The sequence below is a fragment of the Chiloscyllium punctatum genome, chromosome 3 (assembly GCF_047496795.1).
Source record: "Chiloscyllium punctatum isolate Juve2018m chromosome 3, sChiPun1.3, whole genome shotgun sequence".
Taxonomy (NCBI): domain Eukaryota; kingdom Metazoa; phylum Chordata; class Chondrichthyes; order Orectolobiformes; family Hemiscylliidae; genus Chiloscyllium; species Chiloscyllium punctatum.
In genome coordinates this window covers 19175690-19193189 of record NC_092741.1, presented here as the reverse complement: position 1 = coordinate 19193189, position 17500 = coordinate 19175690, and the positions used below count along the sequence as shown (strand labels likewise).

The 17500-nt window shown below is 50.2% G+C and overlaps 1 protein-coding gene across 1 annotated transcript in view; it reads left to right on the top strand.

Annotated features, from left to right (window-relative positions):
- The window catches only part of LOC140456622 (calpain-14-like), a 182915-nt gene that overhangs the window by 114857 nt on the left and 50558 nt on the right, over positions 1 to 17500 (top strand). The window contains exons 12-16 of the mRNA XM_072550752.1: positions 8556 to 8761; positions 9926 to 9962; positions 11325 to 11384; positions 13308 to 13403; positions 14907 to 14996. Of these exons, the coding sequence (XP_072406853.1) occupies positions 8556 to 8761; positions 9926 to 9962; positions 11325 to 11384; positions 13308 to 13403; positions 14907 to 14996 (489 nt within the window). The remainder of the gene's footprint in view (positions 1 to 8555; positions 8762 to 9925; positions 9963 to 11324; positions 11385 to 13307; positions 13404 to 14906; positions 14997 to 17500) is intronic.

Below are 17500 nucleotides of genomic sequence, written 5' to 3'. Positions count from 1 at the left end.
CAAGAAGTTGGTTTGAAGTGTGTCTACTTCAACGCCAGGAACATCCGGAATAAGGTGGGTGAACTTGCAGCATGGGTTGGGACCTGGGACTTTCAATGTTGTGGCCATTTTGGAGACATGGTTAGAGCAGGGACAGGAATGGGTGTTGAGATTCCAGGATTTAGATGTTTCAGTAAGAACAGAGAAGATGGTAAAAGAGGGAGGTGTGGCATTGTTCGTCAAGGACAGTATTACAGTTGCAGACAGGATGTTTGGGGACTCGTCAGCTGAGGTAGTATGGGCTGAAGTTAGAAACAGGAAAGGAGAGATCACCCTGTTGGGAGTTTTCTATTGGCCTCCAAATAGTTCCAGAGAGGTAGAGGAAAGGATAGATGATTCTCGATAGGAGAGAGAGAGACAGGGTAGTTGTCATGGGGGACTTCAACTTTCCAAATATTGACTGGGAACACTATAATACGAGTACTATAGATGGGTCAGTTTTTGTCCAGTGTGTACAGGAGGGCTTCCTGACACAGTACGTAGACAGGCCAACAAGGGGCAAAGCCACATTAGATTTGGTACTGGGTAGTGAGCCCGGCCAGGTGCTAGACTTGGAAATAGGTGAGCACTTTGGTGATAGCGATCACAATTCTGTTATGTTTAGTGATAGAAAGGCATAGGTGTATACCACTGGGCAGGAGTTACAGCTGGGGGAAAGGCAATTACAATGCGATTAGGCAAGATTTAGGAAGCATAGGATGGGGAAGGAAACTGCAGGGGATGGGTACATTAGAAATGTGGAGCTTATTCAAGGAAAAGCTCCTGTGTGTCCTAGATAAGTATGTATCTGTCAGGCAGGGAGGAAGCTGTAGAGCGCGGGAGCCGTGGTTTACGAAGGAAGTGGAACCTCTGGTCAAGAGGAAGAAGAAGACTTATGTTAGGATGAGATGTGAAGGCTCAGTTAGGGTACTTGGGGGTTAAAGGTAGACAGAAAAGACCTAAAGAGAGAGCTCAGAAGAGCCAGGAGGAGACATGAGAAGTTGTTGGCCGATAGGATCAGGGTAAACCCTAAGGCTTCCTATAGGTATTTAAGGAATAAAAGAATGACGAGAGTAAGATTAGGGCCAATCAAGGATAGTAGTAGGAAGTTGTGTGTAGAGTCAGAGGAGAGAGGGGAAGCACTAAATGAATATTTTTCGACAGTATTCACTCTAGAAAACGACAATGTTGTTGAGAAGATTACTGAGATACAGGCTACTAGACTAGGTGGGATTGAGGTTCACAAGGAAGAGGTATTAGAAATCCTGCAGTGTGTGAAAATAGATAAGTCCCCTGGACAGGATGGGATTTATCCTAGGCTCCTCTGGGAAGCCATGGAGGAGATTGCCGAGCCTTTGGCATTGATCTTTAAATCGTCATTGTCTACAGGAATAGTGCCAGAAGACGGGAGGATAGCAAATGTGGTTCCCCTGTTCAAGAAGGGGAGTAGAGACAACCCTGGTAACTATAGACCAGTGAGCTTTACTTCAGTTGTTGGTAAAGTGTTGGAAAAGGTTAGCTAAAAGATAGGATTTATAATCATCTCGAAAAGAATTATTTGATTAGGGATAGTCAGCACAGTTTTATGAAGGGTAGGCCGTGCCTCACAAACCTTATTGAGTTCTTTGAGAAGGTGACCAAACAGGTAGATGAGAGTAAACTGGTTGATGTGGTGTATATGGAGTTCAGCAAGGCATTCGATAAGGAATGGGCTTGTGGGAGATATAGCAGTTTGGATCAGTAATTGGCTTGCTGAAAGAAGACAGAGGGTGATAGTTGATGGGAAATGTTCATCCTGGAGTCCAGTTACCAGTGGTGTACCGCAAGGGTCGGTGTTGGGTCCACTGCTGTTCGTCATTTTTATAAATGACCTGGATGAGGGCGTAGAAGGGTGGGTTAGTAAATTTGCAGACAACACTAAGGTCGGTGGAGTTGTGGATAGTGACGAAGGATGTTGTAGGTTACAGAGAGACATAGATAAGCTACAGAGCTGGGCTGAGAGGTGGCAAATGGAGTTTAATGCGGACAAGTGTGAGGTGATTCACTTTGGTCGGAGTAACCGAAATGCAAAATACTGGGCTAATGGTAAGATTCTTGGTAGTGTAGATGAGCAGAGAGATCTCAGTGTCCATGTACACAGATCCTTGAAAGTTGCCACCCAGGTTGACAGGGTTGTTAAGAAGGCATACAGTGTTTTAGCTTTTATTAATAGAGGGATCAAGTTCCGGAACCATGAGGTTATGCTGCAGCTGTACAAAACTCTGGTGCGGCCGCACTTGGAGTATTGTGTACAGTTCTGGTCACCGCATTATAAGAAGGATGTGGAGGCTTTGGAAAGGGTGCAGAGGAGATTTACTAGGATGTTGCCTGGTATGGAGGGAAGGTCTTACGAGGAAAGGCTGAGGGACTTGAGGCTGTTTTCGTTAGAGAGAAGAAGGTTGAGAGGTGACTTAATAGAGACATATAAGATGATCAGAGGGTTAGATAGGGTGGATAGGGAGAGCCTTTTTCTAAGTATGGGGACGGTGAGCACGAGGGGACATAGCTTTAAATTGAGGGGTGATAGATATAGGACAGATGTCAGAGATAGTTTCTTACTCAGAGAGTAGTAGGGGTATGGAATGCTTTGCCTGCAACGGTAGTAGATTCGCCAAATTTAAGTACATTTAAGTCGTCATTGGACAGGAATATGGACGTACATGGAATAGTGTCGGTTAGATGGGCTTCAGATTGGTATGACAGGTTGGCACAACATTGAGGGCCGAAGGCCTGTACTGCACTGTAATGTTCTATGTTCTATGTTTTATGTTCTAAGAGATAGGTACAGGCCATTCAGCCCCTCACATCATGGTGAGTCCGAGATCCCTCGGATCCACATCCCTGTAACTCTTGTTTCCACAGTTATGGTGGTTCACAGACTCCCAGCCCAACTGTGGCACTCTGGACCATGTTTCTCTTGGTTGTGGGCATCTGCACTACCTTCTTAAAGATTGGAAAAACCTGGTGTGGTTGTGATCTTTGGGCACCCGGTGTGGAAGGGAGTGGGCAGATCAGAGGATCTCCTCACAGGTCTGCCCCAGGACCTGACCAGGCCGACCATTAACAGGCCCAGGGCAGTGGGCCATGGAGGGGGTCATCTCTCCCGACTGCCTGCCCCTCCTCCGTGGTTACGTTTGTGCCAGGGTGGCATTGGGGAAGGAGCACGCAGTGTCCATCAGCGCTGTCAATGCCTGTAGAGAGAGAGGGTGGGCACCACCAGTGCTTTATCTCCCCTCCGACTCCATTTCGATTTATTTGCTCCCCCCCTACCCCTCGCCTTTAATGTTGTGGGTTACCCTTACAGGGGTGTGTGTGTGTGTATGTGTGAGTGTGTGAGAGTGAGTGAGAGTGAGTGAGTGAGTGAGTGAGTGAGTGTGTGTGTGTGTGATTAAAGGTGGTGGTTAGTGATTTTGTGATGGGGTAAACAATCCCAGTTGCGTGTGATACAACTCCTGGATGTAAAGGAGAAGCTGTTCTAGTTTTGCCTAAGGGCCTGATAGAATTGCTTGAGACTGTAGAGGTTCTTCGTGTTGCTCTGGCCAGTGAGTCAATCATGCCCCACACATCCTCCCTGTCTTCATGATGGCACTGGTGGGATCACTGGCCAAACCACAGCAGGCCATTGTGTTGGTCACTCGGTGTTTACTGCTCCCTGATCGAGCTGTGACAACATATCCTGGTGAAGAGCTTCATGGACAAACTCTTGCTTCTCATCAAACACTCTGCTTCGTGAGACACCTGGCTCATCTCCGTGTGGCAAAAAACCATCTTGCTGCCCTTATATTCTAAAGGAGCAAGAGTAGATCTGGAGTGGCCTGGGGAAGGGGTTTCCCAGCAGAGGTGGTCCAGGGCCCACAGCAGATAGTTAAGGAAACAGTTTGTGACTCACAGCTGGTCTCCCTACCACAGGAAGGATGTGGTGAAACTTGAAAGGGTTCAGAAAAGATTTACAAGGATGTTGCCAGGGTTGGAGGATTTGAGCTATAGGGAGAGGCTGAACAGGCTGGGGCTGTTTTCCCTGGAGCATCAGAGGCTGAGGGGTGACTTTGTAGGGGTTTATAAAATCATGAGGGGCATGGATAGGATAAATAGACAAAGACTTTTCCCTGGGGTTGGGGGAGCCCAGAACTAGAGGGCATAGGATTAGGGTGAGAGGGGAAAGATATAAAAGAGATCTAAGGGGCAACTTTTTCACACAGAGGGTGGTACGTGTATGGAATGAGCTGCCAGAGGAAGTGATGGAGGCTGGTACAATTACAACATTGAAGAGGCATTTGGATGGGTATATGAATAGGAAGGGTTTGGAGGGATATGGGCCGGGTGCTGGTAGGTGGGACTAGATTGGGTTGGGATATCTGGTCAGTATGAATGGGATGGACTGAAGGGTCTGTTTCCGTGCTGTATATCTCTCTGACTCTCTATTCCACTGAGAAAGAAGGATTCTGGAAAGGGGATAAGCCAAACATGGTTAGCCAGGGAAGTTAAGGATTGCATCAATTGAACAGACGTATACACACTGTGGCAAGATTTAATGGTAAAGCAGAGGTAAAACCAATGAAAAGTGACCAGAAGTTATCAAGGTACACTTTGAGGGTAACCTTGTAATTAATGTTGAAATTTTTCAGCAAGAGCTTATTTAACGATTTAAAATGGACGAGCAAGGCAAAAGTGAAGCCAGGCACCTGAGGGACTGAGGCTGGGGACCAGGAAATGGTGGAGGGGGTTGGTTCAATATGGCGCATTAGTCTTCACGGGAGAAGACACCAACACCAAAGTTATTAAATAATCAAGGCACAAAGTGGGGAGAGGAAATAAATAGAACAGCTCTCACTCTCGCGGTGCCGTTTGTATCGTGAATGTTCCTTGACGTAACTTTGATATTGGTCCAGACCTTGTCTGAGGCTTTTTCCTCTGGGATTCCAACACTGTCTTCATTCCTCAGGCGAGATCCTCACCAATCACCATGTTATATTCCTGAGTTTTCCTCAATGTAGAACCACCATTCTCACTCGGATTGGTAAATAATACAAGTCCCATTCTCTTGAAAAGCTCAAACAGATGCTCTAAACAGACCATCGGGTAATTTCACAGATCCAAAAGTGAATTCTGATCTCTCTCTCTCTCTCTGCACCTTCTCAGTGGCAGGCATACTCTGTTCTACGATCCCTGACGCACTCTGTATGGTATGATCAGCCTGCAGAGTATGCAAAACAGCACTTTTCACTGTATCTCGGTACATGTGACAACAATGAATCACATAGAGTTATTCAGCACGGAAACAGACTCTGCAGACCAACCAGTCCACGCTGAACATATTCCCAAACTAAATGCGTTCCACCTGCCTGCTCCTGGCCCATGTCCCTCCAAACCTTTCCTATTCATGGACTTATCCAAACGTCTTTTAAAAGTTGTAACCGCACCTGCGTCTGTCACTTCCTCTGGCAGATTATTCCACACACTAACCACTCTCTGTGAAATAAGTCAAAGTTCAGTAACACAATAAAATCAGAAAAAAAAAATGATGATTTTTAAATCTTCCTGTAAAGGTCACCACTGAAAGAATAAGATTCCGCATATTTAAGGGTTAATTTTGGGTGCCAGATCGACAGATTTGCAAAAGGCAGTTCCAAAGTTCTAGCTGCATCCTGTGTCGAAACGTCATTTCTCGCTCTGTCAAAGTCTGGCTCGATTTAAAATATGATCCAATTGCTTAGTCCCCAGGGAGAGGAATAGTTTCTCTGAATCTGCTCAGAAAGTTTACCTCCACAGTTTAATAGAATAGTCTGATGGGTAATTTTGAGCGAATTTTGACCTTGGAGTGCAGGTTCATAGCTCCTTGAAAGTGGAATCGCAGGTAGATAGGATAGTGAAGGCAGCATTTGGTATGCTTTCCTTTTATTGGTCAGAGTATTGAGTACAGGAGTCGGGAGGTCATGTTGCGGCTGTACAGGACATTGGTTAGGCCACTGTTGGAATATTGCATGCAATTCTGGTCTCTTTCCTATCAGAAAGATGTTGAAAGGGTTCAGAAAAGATTTACAAGGATGTTGCCAGGGTTAGAGGATCTGAGCTTCAGGGAGAGGCTGAACAGGCTGGGGCTGTTTTCCCTGGAGCGTCGGAGGCTGCGGGGTGACCTTATAGAGGTTTACAAAATTATGAGGGGCATGGATAGGATAAATAGGCAAAGACTTTTCCCTGGGATCAGGGAGTCCAGAACTAGAGGGAATAGGTTTAGGGTGAGAGGGGAAAGATATAAGAGACCTAAGGAGCAAGTTTTTCACGCAGAGAGTGGTACGTGTATGGAATGAGCTGCCAGAGGAAGTGGTGGAGGCTGGTACAATTGCAACTTTTAAGAGACATTTGGATGGGTATATGAATAGGAAGGGTTTGGAGGGATATGGGCCGGGTGCTGGCAGGTGGGACTAGATTGGGTTGGGATATCTGGTCGGCATGGACGGGTTGGACCGAAGGGTAGTGATTGTGCTGTACATCTCTATGATTCTATGAGTCTATGAATATGTTGAAATCTATTAAAACCAAGACGGTCAGGTCAGTAGTGGCATAGTGTAAGTGTGTGACTTGCTCATCTACATTAAAGTGAATTCCTCAGCTGAAGCTCCTGAATGTTTTACCCTTGAATAATAGAATGTCTTATTCATCTCGATCACAAAGTCTGGCTCCGTCCCCTCGAACCTGTCCATCCCCAATGTGGCAACAGGAAACTCCCAACCTACAAAGGGAATCTCAGTGAAAATATCAGTTGCTAACAATCTCTCTTTGTTTCCTCCCCTCCCCTCAGGTTCCACCCAAAGTAAGTCTGTATGTTTCTTTTCTGATGTTTTTATTTTGTTGTTGGTTTTGGATGATTCTCTGCTCAATGTTTAGTGACTGGAATGAGGAGATATTCCTGATAATTGTGACAGTGTGTGACATTTCACAGGATCAGTGTGGGACCCATTCACTGTGCTGGAAAGCCGGGGGCGGGGGGGGGGGGGGAGGAGGGTGGGGGGTGGGGGGTGGGGTGGTGGTGGTATGCAGGGGGAGGCAAATCCCTGTCGGACATTTTCGGGAGGCCCAGTGGGATTACATCCTGGTCAAGTACTGATCCTCCCACATTCAGGATTCCCAGCACGAGTGAGAGGAAAGATCCCAACCCCTCATACCCCTCCACACCCAGTACACCCCCTCCAACAATCCTCACCCACCCATCTCACTGCCCCCCCCCGAAAGCTGCTGACTAGCCAAACACTGGCAACTGTCCAGTGCCAACATGGTATCTCCAGGTCCCACCCCAGTCTCTGCTGGTCTCCAGCTCCCACCCCAGTCTCTGCTGGTCTCCAGCTCCCAGCTCAGTCTCTGCTGGTCTCCAAGTCCCACCCCAGTCTCTGCTGGTCTCCAGGTCCCAGCTCAGACTGTGCTGGTCCCCAATTCCCAGCCCAGATTGTGCTGGTCTCCAGGTCCCAGCTCAGTCTCTGCTGGTCTCCAGCTCCCACCCCAGTCTCTGCTGGTCTCCAGCTTCCACCCCATTTTCTGCTGGTCTCCAGGTCCCAACTCAATCTTTGCTGATCTCCAGGTCCCAGCTCAGACTGTGCTGGTCCCCAACTCCCAGCCCAGACTGTGCTGGTCCCCAGCTCCCACCCTAGTCTCTGCTGATCTCCAGCTCCCACCCCAATCTCTGCTGGTCTCCAGCTCTCACCCCAGTCTCTGCTGGTCCCCAGCACCCAGCTCAGTCCCTGCTGGTCCCAGCACCCAGCTCAGTCCCTGCTGGTCTCCCAGCTCAGTCTCTGCTGGTCGCCTAGCTCCCAGCTCAGTCTCTGCTGGTCTCCAGCTCCCACCCCAGTCTCTGCTGGTCTCCAGCTCCCACCCCAGTCTCTGCTGGTCTCCAGCTCCCAGCTCAGACTGTGCTGGTCCCCAATTCCCAGCCCAGATTGTGCTGGTCTCCAGGTCCCAGCTCAGTCTCTGCTGGTCTCCAGCTCCCACCCCAGTCTCTGCTGGTCTCCAGCTCCCACCCCAGTCTCTGCTGGTCCCCAGCTCCCAGCTCAGTAAATGGTTGGTGATCGGCCCCAAAGGTTAAGATGAATGGGGTGGGTTAGCCAATGGCAGCCAGGAGCCTGCTATGGGGTGGGGAGGGTGACGGGGAGTGGAGGGGGGGGGGGGGGCGCGACCCTGGGGAGTTCCTACCCTGGGCCCCTCCCTTGCTGCTGGTGCAGGCCTTCCATGGCTGTGGAATGCCTTGCAAGGTGGATTCCACCCCCCCACCCCACCCCAGAACCCCGGGGGCACCAGTCTGATGTACCAGGGCACAGTGTGGTACAGTGTCTGACCACCATTGGTTCAATGGGGCTCTTGCCAGTTTCCAAACCCAGCTCCCAAGATGGGGAGAGAGTAACCATCTGACCCAGTCCCATCATGCTGTGGGGAACTGGAACTGACCGTTGCGCTCTGTGAAGGAGTTGGGCTCCGAGTTGTTACTGATTATTTTTCCTTTCCTGTCTCAGTTCCAGGTACAGGATGGGAAGCTGCCACAGACCTTTCTGAATGAGCGTTACCTGGTCAAACAGATCAAATACCGCAATGTCAGAGAGACCAGTGAAACGTACCAGCTGGAACCGGGCACCTACGTCTTGGTGCCCAGCACATACTACCCCAATGAACAAGCTGAGTTCCTTCTCCGTGCCTACTTCCAGAAGGGCAGTTACCACAGGTACCTCACTGCATCAGCCTCTTCCTCTCCCTGTGCTCCCTATCGTCTGTTCTCTCTCTCTGTCCACTTTCCCTTCTGCTCCTGTCGCTTGGAGATCTCCACAATAGGAACGGAGAGCTCACGTCGGGGGGGATTGGGAGGATCTCCTGGTTACAGTGACTGCACTCGGAGCAGCTCAGAGATCCCGATCCCTCCCAATTAACAACCTGAAGGCAGCTGACCTCCTGTACCTCCCCCGATCCACTCGGCTGCGTTCGCTGTCCCGAGTGTGGCCAACCCACCATTGGAGAAACTCAAAGACAGCCTGGAGAGACCGTTTTGCAGAACACCCCCAGTCCGTGTAGAAGCAGGGAGCCCAATCTTCCCAGAGCTGGTCAGTTTAACACAGTGTCCTGCTCACATTCCCATGTGTCTATCCTCAGCATGCTGCAGCATTCCAGGGAATCATAGCACAGACTGGAGGAACAACGTCTTACCTTCAAACTCAGCAGCTTCCAGCCTGCTGGACTCAACATTAGGTTCAATACCTTCAGAACCCAGTCCCATTCCTTCCCCATCCTCTAGCTTTACTTGTTATGTTCTCTGTCACTATGTCCTCTCTCCCCTCCCTGCACCCCACTGGCACTGTCTGTCCTTTGCAGTCTGCTAGTTAGACACGCCACTGTTTTGCTATTCTCACACTCCCATCACTTAATCTGAGCCGCCAACATCTCCTCTCCCCCAGCACTCAATAACCCCCCCCCCCAACCTCAGTTACTGCCTAATTGCTGCCCCACCCTGGTCACCATCTCAACTCGAAACGTTAGCCTGTCCCCTCCCTGTGGCTCCTGCCTGACCCGCTGTGACCTCCCGCATTTTGTGGTTTTCCGTGGATAAACCTTGGGTTGGCATCAGAGAAAAGAATCTGCAGGGGTGCCTGGGTTTGTCATTAAACAATAATGGGCAACTGCAACCCCTCAGGGATTGAAAGCTGATCGTAATTCCAAACCCCCATCCCAAACGTGACCAGCCTTCCCTTGTCCTCTGGTCAAGGGAAAAACCATGAGGTCTTGAACATTTCAGCTTTCTCTCTCTCTCTCTCTCTCACTCTGTCTGTGAGGCAGATTGATGTGATTGGTGTTCCAGGTGGAATAGGTGACCTGATTTCTGTCTCTTCCCTCACAGAGATACAAGTTCCAACTCGAACCTTCAGCACCCGATGGTACGCGCTGCTGTCTGACTCAGAGGCGTGTGATGAAAACACCAATGTTCTGAATTTTGGTTCTGCTGTTGAAGGGATGCTGGTGCTGGTAGCTGGCTATCTGTTCTTGGAGAAGGTGGGGGTGAGCGGGCTTGTTGAACCGCTACAGTCTGTTCGGCTGTGCTGGACTCTGACTCACAGCTTTGGTATGGTCCTGCAGTGTGTCCCATAGATTAGAAACCCTGACTTATATCCCCAGTCACCAGACGGGGGCGAGAATTAAATCCGTCTCGATGCAGCAAGCTCCCTTTGACAGCAAGGACTTGATTTGTTTGAAGTTAAAACTCACACAACACCAGGTTATAGTCCAACAGGTTTAATTGGAAGCACACTAGCTTTCGGAGCGACGCTCCTTAACCACCTGATGAAGGAGTGGTGCTCTGAAAACTAGTACTTCCAATTAAACCTGTTGGACTATAATCTGGTGTTGCGTGAGTTCTAACTTTGTACACCCCAGTCCAACACCGGCATCTCCAAATCCTGATTTGTTTGAGCAAGATTGAGCGGGGGATAATTTCTGGGCGTCAGGCAGAATCATTCCAGGTCTTTGATATCCGACTGGGAGCCTGTGTTTAAGATGCCATCTGGAAGGTGGCGCCGCTGCCAGTGCAGCACTCAGTCAGTACTGTCCCTTCGACGTTGGGCTCAGGTTTTTAGATCAGGGAGAGGGAGGTCAAACCCCCCCATGACGTTTTGTGTCTGAGGTGGGGGACACTGGACACTGGAAACACAGCCAGCAAACTGAGGAGAGTGTCTATGGACCTCTCGATGCCGAGTATCTTATATTCGTGATATTTAACCCTTTGGTTCCCACAGGCACTTGGGGGTTCGGAGCAGGAGGGAAGTGGGGGTTAATTCTGAACGGGGCAGGCTGGTTTGTATTAGAAGGCCATGTGACTGAGGGAGGAAGATCATGTGACTGCTTCCCTTCCAATCAGGTGCCAGCATGTTGAGGCCTCAGGCAGGACTGTCACAGGTGAGCTGTGGGCCTACACTAGTGTAGGCCTCTGCCCAGCCTCAGATGGATTCTGTGGAACCAGAGCACCTGGGAGAGACAGTCTTGACCCCTGGGGAATGGGGAGGGAGGATGGTGATGGGGCACGGTGGGGTCCAATGTTCAGGCCAGTCACACCCACTGTTCATTCTCTCTGCAGACCCCAATCCCCCTCTCTATTCTATCCACTTTCCTCTTGATCACCTGTTCAGACCCATTCGGTGACCCAGACAGACCAACAGCAGGGCATGGGGCAGTGGGCACTGATTGGGCACACCACGTCTGACCTTTCCTTCACCGTGATGTCTTTGTGTCTTTCCTTCTCTCAGGCGACACTGGACAGAGCAGATTACAGCTCCTGGGAACAAATCTTCAATAAATACGCCCAGGTGAGTCTTGGCTAATGCACCCTGCATGACTGCTCCAAGTGTAAGATGGGGCTGGCAATCCCAAACGAGGGATATGATGGCCGAGTGGTATTATCGTTGGACCGTTAGTCCACAGACAAGAATGTGGTGCAGGAAAAGGACCGACAATCAGGCAGCCTCCGAGGAGTAGGGGAATCGACGGTTCGGGATCCAGGGACACAAATAATGTTCTGGGGACCTGGGTTCAAATCCCACCATAGCGCCATAGAGTCATAGAGATGTACAGCACGGAAACAGACCCTTCGGTCCAACCCGTCCATGCCGACCAGATATCCCAACCCAATCTAGTCCCACCTGCCAGCACCCGGCCCATATCCCTCCAAACCCTTCCTATTCATATACCCATCCAAATGCCTCTTAAATGTTGCAATTGTACCAGCCTCCACCACTTCCTCTGGCAGCTCATTCCATACACGTACCACCTTCTGTGTGAAAAAGTTGCCCCTTAGGTCTCTTTTATATCTTTCCCCTCTCACCCTAAACCTATGCCCTCTAGTTCTGGACTCCCCAACCCCAGGGAAAGGACTTTGCCTATTTACCCTATCCATGCCCCTCATAATTTTGTAAGCCTCTATAAGGTCACCCCTCAGCCTCCGACGCTCCAGGGAAAACAGCCCCAGCCTGTTCAGCCTCTCCCTGTAGCTCAGATCCTCCAACTCTGGCAACATCCTTGTAAATCTTTTCTGAACCCTTTCAAGTTTCACAACATCTTTCCGATAGGAAGAAGACCAGAATTGCTCGCAATATTCCAACAGTGGTCTAACCAATGTCCTGTACAGCTGCAACATAACCTCCCAACACCTGTACTCAATACTCTGACCAATAAAGGAAAGCATACCAAACGCCTTCTTCACTATCCTATCTACATGCGACTCCACTTTCAAAAAGCTATGAACCTACACTCCAAGGTCTCTTTGTTCAGCAACATTCCCTAGGACCTTACCATTAAGTGTATAAGTCCTGCTAAGATTTGCTTTCCCAAAATGCAGCACCTCGCATTTATCTAAATTAAACTCCATCTGCCACTTCTCAGCCCATTGGCCCATCTGATCAAGATCCTGTTGTAATCTGAGGTAACCCTCGTCGCTGTCCACTACACCTCCAATTTTGGTGTCATCTGCAAACTTACTAACTGTACCTCTTATGCTCACATCCAAATCATTTATGTAAATGACAAAACGTAGAGGACCCAGCACCGATCCTTGTGGCACTCCACTGGTCACAGGCCTCCAGTCTGAAAAACAACCCTCCACCACCACCCTCTGTCAGGTGTGGGTGCGACTGTATCACAGCAACACATCAGACGTGGGCGAGACTGTACCACAGTGACATGTCAGGCGGGAGTGTGACTGTACCACAGTGACATGTCAGGCGGGCGTGTGACTGTACCACAGTGACACATCGGGCGGGAGTGTGACTGTACCACAGTGACACATCGGGCGGGAGTGTGACTGTACCACAGTGACATGTCGGGCGGGAGTGTGACTGTACCACAGTGACACGTCGGGCGGGAGTGTGACTGTACCACAGTGACACATCGGGCGGGAGTGTGACTGTACCACAGTGACACGTCGGGCGGGAGTGTGACTGTACCACAGTGACACATCGGGTGGGAGTGTGACTGTACCACAGTGACATGTCAGGCGGGAGTGTGACTGTACCGCAGTGACATGTCAGGCGGGAGTGTGACTGTACCACAGTGACATGTCAGGCGGGAGTGTGACTGTACCGCAGTGACACATCGGGCGGGAGTGTGACTGTACCACAGTTGAATGTTATGGATTCTGAACGGAGTTGATCCCTTGGTTTTGGAGACAGTGTGGTTACTGAGTCACGTTCTCTTCACAGTCACATTCAGCCCCTATTCTGTTTGCCTCCTCACAGATCCACCAGTCAAACTGGTCCCTGCCTCAATTCAATGGCTCGGAGAGTTTGAGCCCCCCTCTCTCCCCCAGCCCCATGTCTCCTAACGGATTGTTGGTAAGTTTTCCGTCGCTGCCCAGTGCCTCTGTGCTGTCGCGGTTGTTTTGTGTTGAACATAAGAATTGATGAATGAACAAATTGCAGTGAGCTGTATCAGAGTTAATCAGACAAGAATATCGCAATGAGGATTCAACGCTGGCTCCAGGAACTCGTGCTTTGAGATCTCTCACAACTCCCCACCCAGAGATTGGGCCAAGTTTCTCATTCCCAGCGGGTAGCGAGCACAAAGGCATGAGGCACTAACCCGTGAGCAAGGCTGGTGTCTCTGATCTGAGGCTGGTGTGAGTGTGTGTGACAGGGGGCAGTGGTGGGCACCCTGGCGCTGCAGCACATCAGCATTGATTCTCCCAAGTCGAGATGCCCCCTCACTCTGCCCCAATACCCTGTCTGTTCCCTGACACTGGAAGGGCACGATCGCCTCGAGAAACGGCAGTGGTTGCACTGAGCCCCAACTGACCAGAAAGAGAACAATCACAGGATTCCCATGTTTGACATGAACCAGAGCCGACACAAATCTGCAAAGCATTAACAAGCAAATGATACTTCAAAGGTCAATTTCCCTCCGAGTAGTGAGTACAACAAAAATCCATCTTCCACACCCATCAGCACCTGATTGGCTGGCAATCAAAATAGGTGATGCCCCATTTTATTTTCCTTCGAGTTTGGCCTCTTTGGTTAAAATCGCTCGCCTTTTCACTCTGTCATGTCGTCCCTTTGTTACATTCAGCAGCAGTAGCTGTTTTCCACTTGAGATTCCAGAATTCTACTTCGCGACCGATAGGAAGACGGTCATTCCGTCAGGAGTTTCTCTATTAATGGCACCTGGAGTTTGATATCTGAGTCCTTAATTTTCTGATCACCTTCTACCCCTAGTCCTCCCTTAGGTCTTCCAGCCATACAATTTCTGGTGTCAAATTGTTTTTTTCAATACTGCTTCCAGGTTAAGGGTCACCGGCCTACATGCATAGTATTTTGCATTATCAAAGAAAATTGCAACTGATTGCTTTCTAAGTCAAGCAAATTTGAAAAAATAAGCATTTTATACGTTGTCTGAAATATAATTACCGATCCCACAGACATTTTAAAGAAATTACTCATTGTCATTGTGTTGTGCTTCCAGGTCAAAGGGTGTTAGACAGGAAAGGCATCCCTTTTCACCCACAGGAACAAGAGATTTTGTGGTCAGTTGTCCAGCTTTATGTTCGAGATGCACCATAGGCAAAAGTTAACGTTGGTCTTGCCCACCTGACATGACCAATCTGGCCAAGGATCTAAGTAGGACATCACCCATCCCTCTCTGTTCCTTTTGGTTTATTGACTTCAGTGTCGCTGGGTCAGAAACCTGAGCTCCCTCCCTCACAGCATTGTGGTCTACAACCAGCACATAGACTGCAGCAGTTCAAGAAGGTAGCTCACCCCCACCTTCTCAAGGGGTAACTAGGGACGGGTGAGAAAAGCCCATCACTAGGTGTTAACTGCTTCTCTTTCTCTCCATTTCAGGGCAGGCCCTTCTGGGCCCAGGTCCACCCTGACGACAGCTGGTCAGAGAGGCATCCGCTGCCAATGTCCCCATCATCCCCCACTTCTCCAGTAAGTTCTTGTCTCTTTAACCTCCATCCTCCCCTGAACCCTATGGGAATTATCCTTCACTGTCAAACTGAGGGAGGTGGGGAACAGGAAACAGATGGCTTCATTTCGGGCATGAGGGAGGTGTTCGACGTTTAAGGTTCTTGTTGGGAACTCCGAAAAACTCGAGGGGGTCGGGAAGAATCAACGCAGTGTTTTTGAAAGGGGAGTGGAAATCTTTTTGGATCCAATTCATTGTTTTTTCTTTTAAGGAGTAACTTGCAGATCGCAGCTAAATCATTGCAGAAGGCACTTGATAAGGTGAAAGATCAAAGGTCATTGTGGAAGTGAAAGGCTTCTGTTAGCACAGAGACGAGACTGGCCGGCTGACAGACAACAGAGAGTCTGCACAAATAAGTCTTCATCTGATTGACAGGGTGGGATGAGGAGAATAGAATAGAACAGTAATTTATTGTCACATGTATTTTTACAAAATATGTACACACGAAAGGGAAAGAGGGGAGAAGCTGGCTGTGTTTTCACAGGGTATAAATCAGTGAGTAGTGACTTGATTGAAGTCCAGAAGTTTCTGAGTGGTTTTGACAAGGTGCAAGTGGAAAGAGAGCTGACCTGTTGCGGGTAAGGCCAGACCAATAGCCATTTATAAGGAAGCTCAAGGAGTGAACCAAGCTGAATCTCGGGAACGCTGACTCAGCCTCTTCCTGCTGACTCACCTTCAGGCTGGTCAGATGCCCACAGCAAACCAGCTGTGCCCTACCTTTTGGTGCTGCACGCTCAGACTAACTCAGCACATACACACACACAGCGCTGCAGTCCCAGCTGCTAGTGACAGCATTCACGGGACAGAGATAATCAAACATGCAGAGTGGGGAGGGGGGGAAAGGACAGTGTGTGACCCACTGTAACACCCAGTCCCGGGGGGAAAGGACAGTGTGTGATCCACTGTAACACCCAGTCCCAGAGGGGAAAGGACAGTGTGTGACCCACTGTAACACCCAGTCCCTCAGGGGAAAGGACAGTGTGTGACCCACTGTAACACCCAGTCCCAGAGGGGAAAGGACAGTGTGTGATCCACTGTAACACCCAGTCCCAGAGGGGAAAGGACAGTGTGTGACCCACTGTAACACCCAGTCCCAGGGGGGAAAGGACAGTGTGTGACCCACTGTAACACCCAGTCCCAGGGGGGGGGAAAGGACAGTGTGTGACCCACTGTAACACCCAGTCCCAGAGGGCAAAGGACAGTGTGTGACCCACTGTAACACCCAGTCCCATAGGGGGAAAGGACAGTGTGTGACCCACTGTAACACCCAGTCCCAGAGGGGAAAGGACAGTGTGTGACCCACTGTAACACCCAGTCCCACAGGGGGAAAGGACAGTGTGTGACCCACTGTGACACCCAGTCCCAGGGGGGAAAGGACAGTGTGTGACCCACTGTAACACCCAGTCCCAGGGGGGAAAGGACAGTGTGTGACCCACTGTAACACCCAGTCCCAGGGGGAAAGGACAGTGTGTGACCTACTGTAACACCCAGTCCCACAGGGGGAAAGGACAGTGTGTGACCCAGTGAAACACCTAGTCCCAGGGGGGAAAGGACAGTGTGTGACCCACTGTAACACCCAGTCCCACAGGGGGAAAGGACAGTGTGTGACCCACTGTAACACCCAGTCCCAGGGGGAAAGGACAGTGTGTGACCTACTGTAACACCCAGTCCCACAGGGGGAAAGGACAGTGTGTGACCCACTGTAACACCCAGTCCCAGGGGGGAAAGGACAGTGTGTGACCCACTGTAACACCCAGTCCCAGGGGGGAAAGGACAGTGTGTGACCCACTGTAACACCCAGTCCCACAGGGGGGAAAGGACAGTGTGTGACCCACTGTAACACCCAGTCCCACAGGGGGAAAGGACAGTGTGTGACCCACTGTAACACCCAGTCCCACAGGGGAAAGGACAGTGTGTGACCCACTGTAACACCCAGTCCCACAGGGGGGGAAAGGACAGTGTGTGACCCACTGTAACACCCAGTCCCGGGCGGTAAAGGACAGTGTGTGACCCACTGTAACACCCAGTCAAAAAGGGGGGAAAGGACAGTGTGTGACCCACTGTAACACCCAGTCGAAAAGGGGGGAAAGGACAGTGTGTGACCCACTGTAACACCCAGTCCCACAGGGGAAAGGACAGTGTGTGACCCACTGTAACACCCAGTCCCAGGGGGAAAGGACAGTGTGTGACCCACTGTAACACCCAGTCCCGGGGGGTAAAGGACAGTGTGTGACCCACTGTAATACCCAGTCCCACAGGGGGAAAGGACAGTGTGTGACCCACTGTAACACCCAGTCCCAGGGGGGAAAGAACAGTGTGTGACCCAGTGTAACACCCAGTCCCAGGGGGGAAAGGACAGTGTGTGACCCACTGTACCACCCATTCCCAGGGGGGAAAGGACAGTGTGTGACCCAGTGAAACACCTAGTCCCAGGGGGGAAAGGACAGTGTGTGACCCACTGTAACAC